This window comes from Macaca mulatta, chromosome 3 (genome assembly GCF_049350105.2).
Source record: "Macaca mulatta isolate MMU2019108-1 chromosome 3, T2T-MMU8v2.0, whole genome shotgun sequence".
NCBI classification, from domain to species: domain Eukaryota; kingdom Metazoa; phylum Chordata; class Mammalia; order Primates; family Cercopithecidae; genus Macaca; species Macaca mulatta.
In genome coordinates this window covers 121,148,349-121,161,003 of record NC_133408.1, presented here as the reverse complement: position 1 = coordinate 121,161,003, position 12,655 = coordinate 121,148,349, and the positions used below count along the sequence as shown (strand labels likewise).

Here is a 12,655-nt window from a genome sequence, read left to right as displayed (position 1 = left end):
GCTGTAGTCCTAGCTACTCAGGAGGCTGAGGTGAGAGGATCACCTGAGTCCAGGAGGTGTAGGTTGCAGTGAGCTGAAATTGTACCACTGTAACACTGGGCAACAGAGCAACACTCCATCTCAAAAACAAATATAAAATAAAATAAGATACCATTTTACACCTATACTAGCAAAATCAAGAAATCTGATAATACTAAGTGCTGATAAGAATATCAAGCAATGGGAACTTTTATAGGCAACTGCTGGGAATTTATAATGAATTGGCTCAGACACTTCAGGAAACAAATGGGTATGATACACTAGTTTTGAACGCTTACATACTCTGCAACCCAGAAATCCTACTTTTGGGGAATATACTCCAGAAAAACACTGGTGTATGTGTACTCAGAGACACGAATAAGAACATTGACAGCAACAGTGGCAGAATACTGAGGAAAATGAAATAGAAGAACTTAACTGATCACAGATGAGGCATATTGTGGTATATTCACATAAATATACAACCGTGGAAGTAAATGAACATCTATGAATTATAATGTAATAATCTAGTGAGTTGTAGAGAATTGCATATTATGATGCAAGTTTTCAAAAGCTCAAAAAAGCTAAATAAGAAATTATTTAGGAGTACATTTATGTATCATAAAATATATGGATTAGTTATAATATTGAATGAAGATGGTAAGTTGCGGAAGACTAGTGTATGACGCCATTGACACCATTTCTGTAAAACTCTAAAATAAGCAAGGCTAAATATTTATTGTTTAGTGACACATAGAGATATATAGAATATTACATGTAAAATTGCCTATAAAAGTCAACAGCACATTGACGTGGTAAACACGAAGTTCAAAATGGGATATCCCTGGCATGGAACAGAGGGCCGGGATGGCGGAGGGCCACACGGGAAGCTTCGGTAGAAGTTGTGATGTTTGCTTCATTCTCTAGTTGATGTGTTCACTGGTGTTCATCTTATTGTGTTTTTAAAATGACAAGCATGATACATTATCTTCTTTTGTAGTATCAAATATTACCTAACACAATTTTAATTAAATAAAAAAATTATATATATCATTATTTCTGCTAAGATGGCTATTCTTCCATCTCCTTCTTGAGTGCTCCTTTTTGCACTGTTGAATTGAATGAGGGTAGACGTGATAGAAGGAGAAAGTATTTTTTTTTTTGTTTTTGTTTTTGTTTTGAGACACAGTCTCGCTCTGTCACCCAGGCTGGAGTGCAGTGGCGCGATCTTGGCTCTCTGCAACCTCTGCCTCCCAGGTTCAAGCGATTCTCCTGCTTCAGCCTCCTGGGTAGCTGAGATTACAGGCACGCACCACCAGGCCCAGCTAATTTTTGTCTTCTTAGTAGAAACGGGGTTTTACCATGTTGGCCAGGCTGTTCTCAAACTCCTGACCTCAGGTGATCCGCCCACCTCAGCCTCCCAAAGTGCTGGGATTACCGGCGTGAGCCACAGTGCCCAGCCTAGAAAGAGTTTTGTAAGATGAAATATGCGGCTGGGCGGGGTGGCTCACGCCTGTAATCTCAGCACTTTGGGAGGCCAAGGCGGGTGGATCCTGAGGTCAAGCTGGGCATGATGGTGCGTGCCTGTAATCCCAGCTACCCAGGAGGTTGAGGCAGGAGAATCACTTGAACCCAGGACGGGGAGGTTGCAGTGACCCGAGATTGCGCCACTGCACTCCAGCCTGGGTGACAGTGCAAGACGCAGTCTGGGAAAAAGAAAAGAAATATGCAAGTGCAGTCTGAACTCAGATCAGAACTAATGCTCTTCCCAGACAGGATCTTGCAAAAGTATTATAAAATGACAGAGTCAATTCTCCGTTACTCTCCATTATTCGCGTTTCAATTTGGTGGCTCACTTTTCAGTGTGAGTCCTATCTTTAATACTGTTTAATACATGCTGTTCAAGAGTGGATGGCAACTTCAAGTGGTTCCTGGCTGTCAAGAGCCTTCCAATTCCACTCCATAAAATGGGAGGGCCCATTGACATATCTTAATGGAAGGGTATAAAAGGGTATATTGTTTTAACATACATTAAACACTTTGTTACCAAACATGTTGGAGGAATACAAAGTGACAGTTTGTGATACATTTAAGTAATTTTAATTCGGATTGGTTTCTTCCTGTTACCACTTTCAGGGCAAGTGAGGCAAACATCTAACTACCTTCACCATCCCTACTCCTATCCCAGCACTCCTGCATGAACATTCACATCATTTCTAATTCCCACACCAAAGTCCTTCCTATCACGTATGTCTTGCTACTGTCAGGGACATAAGGAGGTTGGGGAGGGAGTGGGTGGAGGTATGGGCAGGGGCAGGGGTAGGGGCTTGAGCTGACATAGTACATACAACAGGAATTAAAGGAATCAGAATCACATTGCAGGTTGTGAAGTAGATAGAGCCTGTGTATTGAAGTTACACAGCTCTAAGTCTAAATCCTCAGCTCTGACACTTTTTAGTTGGGTGTCAGTTGACAAGTTACTAAACTTCTCAGAGACTCAGCTTCCTTACCTATATAAGTGGTTAATAATACCTACATCCTAGGGCTGTAGTGAGATTTCAATTGCATTTATAAGGTGTAAATACTCAGTATACACTCAAATATAGTCTATATTTGTATTGGGTGAATATGTGGAAATTAGAGAGTTCTAGGCTTTTGATAGAGACAGGCCAATTTACTTGCTTATCCTTGAATGCAGGTTTCTTGACATTCCTTTTCACTGTTGAATCTATTTCCTGAGCCATTACAGCCACTGAACCAAAATCGGGCACAAGAGTTGACCTGTTTGTCATAATACCATCGAACCACATATTCACCACAGTTTCCAGGTTTCAAGGCTTCCAAACATCTAGGATCTAGAGTGAGAAAAGGAAAATGTGTTATGGATTTTTCTTATACTGAAGACATGAAAAATAAAAACCTTATAAAGTTATATAAATAAACTTTATTCTTCATGCACACTAATGAACCAACTAAGAAAATGTGGTTCTAAGCCCAAAATATTTCCCTCACCACCTGAAACTCTGCTACTAGATATTAATTCTTTTGAAAACATGAAAGTTTTTGATCCTCATGAAACCACATTAAAAATGCTTATTTCTCTGAGGGCCTATGTGAGACTTCATTGGCTAATACTTTTGTGGGGATTAGAAAGACAGGACTTCTTTCATTTACATTGGATTTGATTTACAATCAAATGAAAATATGGAATAACATTTCCACTTTCTGTACACATTTCCTCCCACTCTGTTCACAGGAAGCACCACTATGATCGCATGCAATTGCCCACTATGAAAGGAAAACTCTTTCAGTTACAAAAAAAAAAGTAAAATGAAGGACTGTCTTTATATTACAATTATTTTTAAAAAGAACAGCTCTTGCAGGACACTAAAAACATGCTATGACCTTCTAATGTCATATTGTCTTATCGTAGAAATACACCTACTATAAGAAAGCATAGAATAGCTGTAACAATAAAACCACATTGTCCTGATAAGGTTCCTTTAATTATGGAACTCCTCATTTGTTAAATCCCTTTTTATTGTGTGGCACTCTGGAGTGCCTTGATTAGTATTTCCTACTTGAGGAAGTGATTCCAAGGTAGGAGAAGCCAAAAAACAAACAAAAAGCCCCAAATAGATAATTGCTCTCTGGGATTTATATGTCAGAAGCGTTATTTTGCAATAGCTAAACCAGTACTCTCTCTATCTTCCTTAAACATTTTCCCAGATTTGGGGTATGTCTTGATTCATTTATTTTCTAAAACTTACCTCTAAATCTACCTCTACTATGCAGACTCCCTAGACCAAATGGAAAAAGAGTCATGTATTTCTACTACCTTTGCCCTTAAAAACAAAACCAAATAATGTATATGTTTAATTCATTTTAAAGCTAATCTAAACTTTTGAGCACAAAAATTGTCTCTCATATTCTGCAGAAAATATGTACATAATAATACAATTTTCTATAGATGTGAACTCTATAGAAAATATGTTAATGAATCAGAATCTAGATTTTAGCTTCTCTTTCCTATGCAATAAAAGGTTCAAAAATTCAAATGTCTACATGTGTGAAGGGCACATGTAAGACAATAGGGAGCAGTATGGATTACGGCAAATAGGAGAACATAATCCCCTCTAAAAGCATTCAAATTAAAATAATAAATACTATAAGAACTTTGAAATTCTTTATAGACCAAATTTACTCCACAACCAGCCAGTTTTCAAATTCTACATATAGTCCAGTGAAAACTATATTTTGTCCTGCTTATTTAGAATCATAACATTTTCTCTCTGGGTAACCCTGTGCCTTCCGCACATTGTAGATACAGTAGCAGGTTGGCAGATCTCTCTTACCTTTGTGCACCAAATCTGTGCACGATACTGTAGAATCAAAATGGGACTTGGAGTTCTGGTTTACCTACCCTCTGCCCCACCCACAGGGGTGCTGAGCAGTGGCCTGGGGGTGGTGGTGGCCTCAGATGAGGTAGTGGCAGGCAGATCATCAGCCCAGGTTGGCTCTGGAGCCTTATCATTTTCATCCTGGTCTCTGGTGACACTCAACTACACACAAAAAAATTCACATTTTGTGTTTCTAATAATATCAAGTAAAAAAAGTACTAGTTTGCTTTTGGGAACATATAAGGACAAGTTCAGCCATGCTGTGTTTCCCTAGCTCTCTGATATTAACAATTTCAAATAAAACTCAGGAAATAATGCCCCTCCTCTGTGTCATGCATCCTGAATCCCCAAGTTGTAGATTTTCCCACCACTTGGTGTGGGTGTATTTGTGTGTATACACACACACACACAGCCCACCTCCAGGCACAGATTTTTGGGTGCTGGGACATCCAAAGCAAGTGTGAAAGATGTGAAGTTGAGAGGAGTTCATTTCATTCTTAGCCACTGCTATGAGAAAATAACACTAATTTCTTTAATATTTTTATGGCCTTTCTCCATTTCCTAACACTAGACAGCTTAACAATATATTCCAAAATATTTACCATGAACTCAATCAATTTTGAGATTGGGAATTAGGGTAGCAGAAAACAATAATACAGCTGAAATAAAAGCAACAGTCATCACTTTTTGATTGCTTACCAAAATCTTAGCTGCAGACACCTCTGCCTGCTCTTTCTATTATTACACCCCAGCTAAGGCCAAATGTTGCAGAATGCTTAACATCTAAGATGCTCTAAGAAATGTTTGGTATCTAAAGAACAAAGGGTTTTTGTTTCAAAAGCAAATTTTCTGGACTAAAACATCGAAATTTCATCCAAATTCATGATATATAATGAAACAAGAAAGAAAGGTGTTTTACTTTTTTAAAAAAATCATGTCTTTATACTAGAATGATTTGTAATCCTTTGGGTATAGACCCAGTAATGGGATTGCTGGGTCAAATGGTATTTCTGGTTTGAGATCCTTGAGGAATTGCCACACCGTCTTCCACAATGGTTGAATTAATTTACACTCCCACCAACTGTGTAAAAGTGTTCCTATTTCTCCACATCCTCTCCGGCATCTAATGTTTCCTGACATTTTAATGATCACCATTCTAACTGGCATTAGATGGTATCTCATTGTGGTTTTGATTTACATTTCTCTAATGACCAGTGATGATGAGCTTTTTTTCGTATGTTTGTTGGCTGCATAAATGTCTTCTCTTGAGAAGTGTCTGTTCATATCCTTCACCAACTTTTTGATGGGGTTGTTTTATTCTTGTAAATTTGTTTAAGTTCTAGTATAAAGACACATGCACACGTATGTTTATTGCAGCACTATTCACAATAGCAAAGGCTTGGAACCAACCCAAATGCTCATCAATGATAGACTGAATAAAGAAAATGTGTCACATATACACCATGGAATACTATGCAGCCATTAAAAAGGATGAGTTCGGAGGGCGCACCAAAGATGGCCAAATAGGAACAGCTCCAGCCTCCAGCTCCCAGTGTGAGTGACACAGAAGATGGGTGATTTCTGCATTTTCAACTGAGGTACTGGGTTCATCTCACTGGGGCGTGTCAGACAGTTGGTGCTGGTCCACGGGTGCAGCCTGACCAGCGAAAGCTGAAGCAAGGCGATGCATCACCTCACCTGGGAAGTGCAAGGGGGAAGGGAATTCCTTTTCCTAGCCAAAGGAAATCGAGACACACAACACCTGGAAAATTGGGTAACTCCCACACTAATACTGCGCTTTACCAAGGGTCTTAGCAAATGGCACACCAGGAGATTATATCCCACACCTGGCCCAGAGGTCCCACACCCATGGAGCCTCCCTCATTGTTAGCACAGCAGTCTGAGATCTAACTGCAAGGTGGCAGTGAGGCTGGGGGAGGGGCGCCCACCATTGCTGAGGCTTAAGTAGGTAAACAAAGCTGCTGGGAAGCTCGAATTGGGTGGAGACCACCACAGCTCAAGGAGGCCGGCCTGACTCTGTAGACTCCTCCTCTGGGGACAGGGCATAGCTAAACAAAAAGCAGCAGAAACCTCGGCAGAGGTAAATGCCCCTGTCTGACAGCTCTGAAGAGAGCAGTGGATCTCCCAGCATGGAGGCTGAGATCTGAGAACGGACAGACTGCCTGCTCAAGTGGGTCCCTGACCCCTGAGTAGCCTAACTGGGAGACATCCCCCACTAGGTGCAGACTGACACCCCACACCTCACACGGCAGGGTACACCCCTGAGACGAAGCTTCCAGAGAAAGAATCAGACAGCAACACTCGCTGTTCAGCAACATTCTATATTCTGCAGCCTCTGCTGCTGATACCCAGGCAAACAGGGTCTGGAGTGCACCTCAAGCAAACTCCAACAGACCTACAGCTGAGGGTCCTGACTGTTAGAAGGAAAACTAACAAACAGAAAGGACACCCACACCAAAACCCCATCAGTACGTAACCATCATCAAAGACCAAAGGCAGATAAAACCATAAAGATGGGGGAAAAGCAGTGCAGAAAAGCTGGAAATTCAAAACATCAGAGCGCATCTCCCCTTCCAAAGGAACGCAGCTCATTGCCAGCAATGGAACAAAGCTGGACGGAGAATGACTTTGACGAGTTGAGAGAAGAAAGCTTCAGTTGATCAACTTCTCAGAGCTAAAGGAGGAACTACGTAACTAGCGCAAAGAAACTAAAAACCTTGAAAAAAGACTGGATGAATGGATAACTAGAATAATCAATGCAGAGAAGACCTTAAAAGAACTGATAGAGATGAAAACCATAACACGAGAACTACGTGACAAATGCAGAAGCTTCAGTAACTGACTCAATCAACTGGAAGAAAGAGTATCAGCGATTGAAGATCAAATGAATGAAATGAAGCAAGAAGAGAAGTGTAGAGAAAAAAGAGTAAAAAGAAATGAACAAGGCCTCCAAGAAATATGGGATTATGTGAAAAGACCAAATCTATGTCTGATTGGTGTGCCTGAAAGTGACAGGGAAAATGGAACCAAGTTAGAAAACACTCTGCAGGATATCATCCAGGAGAACTTCTCCAACCTAGTAGGGCAGGCCAACATTCAAATTCAGGAAACACAGAGAACGCCACAAAGATACTCCTCAAGAAGAGCAACTCCAAGACACACCATTGTCAGATTCACCAAAGTTGAAATGAAGGAAAAAATGTTAAGGGCAGCCAGAGAGAAAGGTCAGGCTACACACAAAGGGAAGCCCATCAGACTAACAGTAGATCTCTTGGCAGAAACTCTCCAAGCCAGAAGAGAGTGGGGGCCAATATTCAACATTCTTAAAGAAAAGAATTTTCGACCCAGAATTTCATATCCAGCCAAACTAAGTTTCATAAGTGAAGGAGATTTTGTCACCACCAGGCCTGCCCTACAAGAGATCCTGAAAGAAGCACTAAACATGGAAAGGAACAACAGGTGCCAGCCATTGCAAAAACATGTCAAAATGTAAAGTCCATCGATCCTAGGAAGAAACTGCATCAACTAGCGAGCAAAATAACCAGCTAATATCATGACAGGATCAAGTTCACACATAACGATATTAATCTTAAATGTAAATGGACTAAATGGTCTAATTAAAAGACACAGACTGGCAAATTGGATAGAGTCAAGACCCATCAGTTTGCTGTATTCAGGAGACCCATCTCACATGCAGAGACACACATAGGCTCAAAATAAAAGGATGGAGAAAGATCTACCAAGCAAATGGAAAACAAAAAAAAAGCAGGAGTTGCAATCCTAGTCTCTGATAAAACAGACTTTAAACCATCAAAGACCAAAAGAGACAAAGAAGGCCATTACATAAAGGTAAAGGGATCAATTCATCAGGAAGAGCTAACTATCCTAAATAAATATGCACCCAATACAGGAGCACCCAGATTCATAAAGCAAGTCCTTAGAGACTTACAAAGAGACTTAGACTCCCATACAATAATAATGGGAGACTTTAACACCCCACTGTCAACATTAGACAGATCAACGAGACAGAAAGTTAACAAGGATATCCAGGAATTGAACACAACTCTGCACCAAGCAGACCTAATAGACATTTACAGAACTCTCCACCCCAAATTAACAGAATATACATTCTTCTCAGCACCACATCGCACTTATTCCAAAATTGACCACATAGTTGGAAGTAAAGCACTCCTCAGCAAATGTACAAGAACAGAAATTATAACAAACTGTCTCTCAGACCACAGTGCAATCAAGCTAGAACTCAGGACTAAGAAACTCAATCAAAACTGCTCAACTACATGGAAACTGAACAACCTGCTCCTGAATGACTACTGGGTACATAACAAAATGAAGGCAGAAATAAAGACGTTCTTTGAAACCAATGAGAACAAAGATATGGCATACCAGAATCTCTGGGACATATTTAAAGCAGTGTGTAGAGGGACATTTATAGAACTAAATGCCTACAAGAGAAAGCAGGAAAGATCTAAAATTGACACCCTAACATCACAATTAAAAGAACTAGAGAAGCAAGAGCAAACACATTCAAAAGCTAGCAGAAGGCAAGAAATAACTAAGATCAGAGCAGAACTGAAGGAGATAGAGACACAAAAAACCCTCCAAAAAATCAATGAATCCAGGAGCTGGTTTTTTGAAATGATCAACAAAATTGATAGACCGCTAGCAAGACTAATAAAGAAGAAAAGAGAGAAGAATCAAATAGATGCAATAAAAAATAATAAAGGGGATATCACCACCAACCCCACAGAAATACAAAATACCATCAGAGAATACTATAAACACCTCTATGCAAATAAACTAGAAAACCTAGAAGAAATAGATAATTTCCTGAACACTTACACTCTCCCAAGACTAAACCAGGAAGAAGTCAAATCCCTGAATAGACCAATAGCAGGCTCTGAAATTGAGGCAATAATTAATAGCCTACCAACCAAAAAAAGTCCAGGACCAGACATATTCACAGCCAAATTCTACCAGAGGTACAACGAGGAGTTCGTGCCACTCCTTCTGAAACTATTCCAATCAACAGAAAAAGAGGGAATCCTCCCTAACTCATTTTACAAGGCCAACATCATCCTGATAGCAAAGCCTGGTAGAGATATAACAAAAAAAGAGAATTTTAGACCAATATCCCTGATGAACATTGATGCAAAAATCCTCAATAAAATACTGGCAAACCGAATCCAGCAGCACATCAAAAAGCTTACCCACCATGATGAAGTGGGCTTTATCCCTGGGATGCAAGGTTGGTTCAACACACGCAAATCAATAAACGTAATCCAGCATATAAACAGAACCAAAGACAAAAACCACATGATTATCTCAATAGATGCAGAAAAGGCCTTTGACAAAATTCAACAGCCCTTCATGCTAAAAACTCTCAATAAATCTGGTATTGATGGAACGTATCTCAAAATAATAAGAGCTATGTATGACAAATCCACAGCCAATATCATACTGAATGGACAAAAACTGGAAGCATTCCCTTTGAAAACTGGCACAAGACAGGGATGCCCTCTCTCACCACTCCTATTCAACATAGGGTTGGAAGTTCTGGCTAGGGCAATCAGGCAAGAGAAAGAAATAAAGGGTATTCAGTTAGGAAAAGAAGAAGTCAAATTGTCCCTGTTTGCAGATGACATGATTGTATATTTAGAAAACCCCATTGTCTCAGCCCCAAATCTCCTTAAGCTGATAAGCAACTTCAGCAAAGTCTCAGGATACAAAATCAATGTGCAAAAATCACAAGCATTCTTATACACCAGTAACAGACAAACAGAGACCCAAATCATGAATGAACTTCCATTCACAATAGCTTCAAAGAGAATAAAATACCTAGGAATCCAACTTACAAGGGATGTAAAGGACCTCTTCAAGCAGAACTACAAACCACTGCTCAGTGAAATAAAAGAAGACACAAACAAATGGAAGAACATACCATGCTCATGGATAGGAAGAATCAATATTGTGAAAATGGCCACACTGCCCAAGGTAATTTATAGATTCAATGCCATCTCCATTAAGCTACCAATGACTTTCTTCACATAATTCAAAAAAACTGCTTTAAAGTTCATATGGAACCAAAAAAGAGCCCGCATTGCCAAGACAATCCTAAGCCAAAAGAACAAAGCTGGAGGCATCACGCTACCTGACTTCAAACTATACTACAAGGCTACAGTAACCAAAACAGCATGGTACTGGTACCAAAACAGAGATATAGACCAATGGAACAGAACAGAGCCCTCAGAAATAATACCACACATCTACAGCCATCTGATCTTTGACAAACCTGACAAAAACAAGAAATGGGGAAAGGATTCCCTATTTAATAAATGGTGCTGGGAAAATTGGATAGCCATAAGTAGAAAGCTGAAACTGGATCCTTTCCTTACTCCTTATACGAAAATTAATTCAAGATGGATTAGAGACTTAAATGTTAGACCTAAAACCATAAAAACCCTAGAAGAAAACCTAGGCAATACCATTCAGGACATAGGCATGGGCAAGGACTTCATGTCTAAAACACCAAAAGCAATGGCAACAAAAGCCAAAATTGACAAATGGGATCTCATTAAACTAAAGAGCTTCTGCACAGCAAAAGAAACTACCATCAGAGTGAACAGGCAACCTACAGAATGGGAAAAAATTTTTGCAATCTAATCATCTGACAAAGGGCTAATATCCAGAACCTATAAAGAACTCAAACAAATTTACAAGAAAAAAACAAACAACCCCATCAAAAAGTGGGCAAAGGATATGAACAGACACTTCTCAAAAGAAGACATTCATACAGCCAACAGACACATGAAAAAAATGCTCATCATCACTGGCCATCAGAGAAATGCAAATCAAAACCACAATGAGATACCATCTCACACCAGTTAGAATGGCAATCATTAAAATGTCAGGAAACAACAGGTGCTGGAGAGGATGCGGAGAAATAGGAACACTTTTACACTGTTGGTGGGATTGTAAACTAGTTCAACCATTGTGGAAAACAGTGTGGCGATTCCTCAAGGATCTAGAACTAGAAATACCATTTGACCCAGCCATCCCATTACTGGGTATATACCCAAAGGATTATAAGTCATGCTGCTATAAAGACACATGCACACATATGTGTATTGCGGCACTATTCACAATAGCAAAGACTTGGAATCAACCCAAATGTCCATCAGTGACTGACTGGATTAAGAAAATGTGGCACATATACACCATGGAACACTATGCAGCCATAAAAAAGGATGAATGTGTGTCCTTTGTAGGGACATGGATGCAGCTGGAAACCATAATTCTCAGCAAACTATCACAAGAACAGAAAACCAAATACCGCATGTTCTTACTCATAGGTTGGAACTGAACAATGAGATCACTTGGACACAGGAAGGGGAACATCACACACCAGGTCCTGTTGTGGGGAGGGGGAAGTGGAGAGGGATAGCCTTAGGAGATATACCTAATGTAAATGATGAGTTAATGGGTGCAGCACACCAACATGGCACATGTATACATATGAAACAAACCTGCACGTTGTGCACATGTACCCTAGAACTTAAAGTACAATTAAAAAAAAAAAAAAAGGATGAGTTTATGTCCTTTCAGGGACATGGATGATGCTAGAAACCATCATTCTTAGCAATCACAGGAACAGAAAACCAAACTCCACATGTTCTCACTCATTAGTGGGAGTTGAACAATGAAAACACATGGACACAGGGAGGGGAACATCACACACCGGGGCCTGTTGTGGGGTGGGGATCTAGGGGAGGGATTGCATTAGGAGAAATACCTAATGTAGATGACAGGTTGATGGGTGCGGCAAACCATCATGGTACATGTATACCTATGGAACCAACCTGCACATTCTGCACATGTATCCCAGAACTTAAAGTATAATAATAAAATTCATGTCAGTTATTCTTGACAAGTACCAGGAGCTAGACAAATCTTTTATGGGAATAATTATATTCTTTTTTCATTTTCAAATTTTTCCTTGGATTCCAGCTCTATGCAATTGAATCAGTCATTCACCTGAGTCCTGACACTTGGTTATTTATCCTTGCAACGGTTTCTCTTGTTTATTTGTTTGTTTGCTTTTTTATTTATTTAAATAGTCAAATCTGTGACCAATATAGTTTTTTATGCTTTTTTACTCAGGGATCCTGGCATGCTGTCATCATTAGCTGCCCTCTGCC

General features: G+C 39.8%; 1 protein-coding gene across 1 annotated transcript in view; it reads right to left on the bottom strand.

Annotated features, from left to right (window-relative positions):
* Positions 1-2,091: 2,091 nt before the first annotated feature.
* The window catches only part of COL28A1 (collagen type XXVIII alpha 1 chain), a 178,608-nt gene continuing 168,044 nt past the window's right edge, over positions 2,092-12,655 (bottom strand). Inside the window, exons 34-35 of the mRNA XM_015134023.3 lie at positions 4,442-4,580; positions 2,092-2,873 (exon numbers count right to left, since the gene is read on the bottom strand). Of these exons, the coding sequence (XP_014989509.3) occupies positions 2,701-2,873; positions 4,442-4,580 (312 nt within the window). The 3' untranslated portion in view covers positions 2,092-2,700. The remainder of the gene's footprint in view (positions 2,874-4,441; positions 4,581-12,655) is intronic.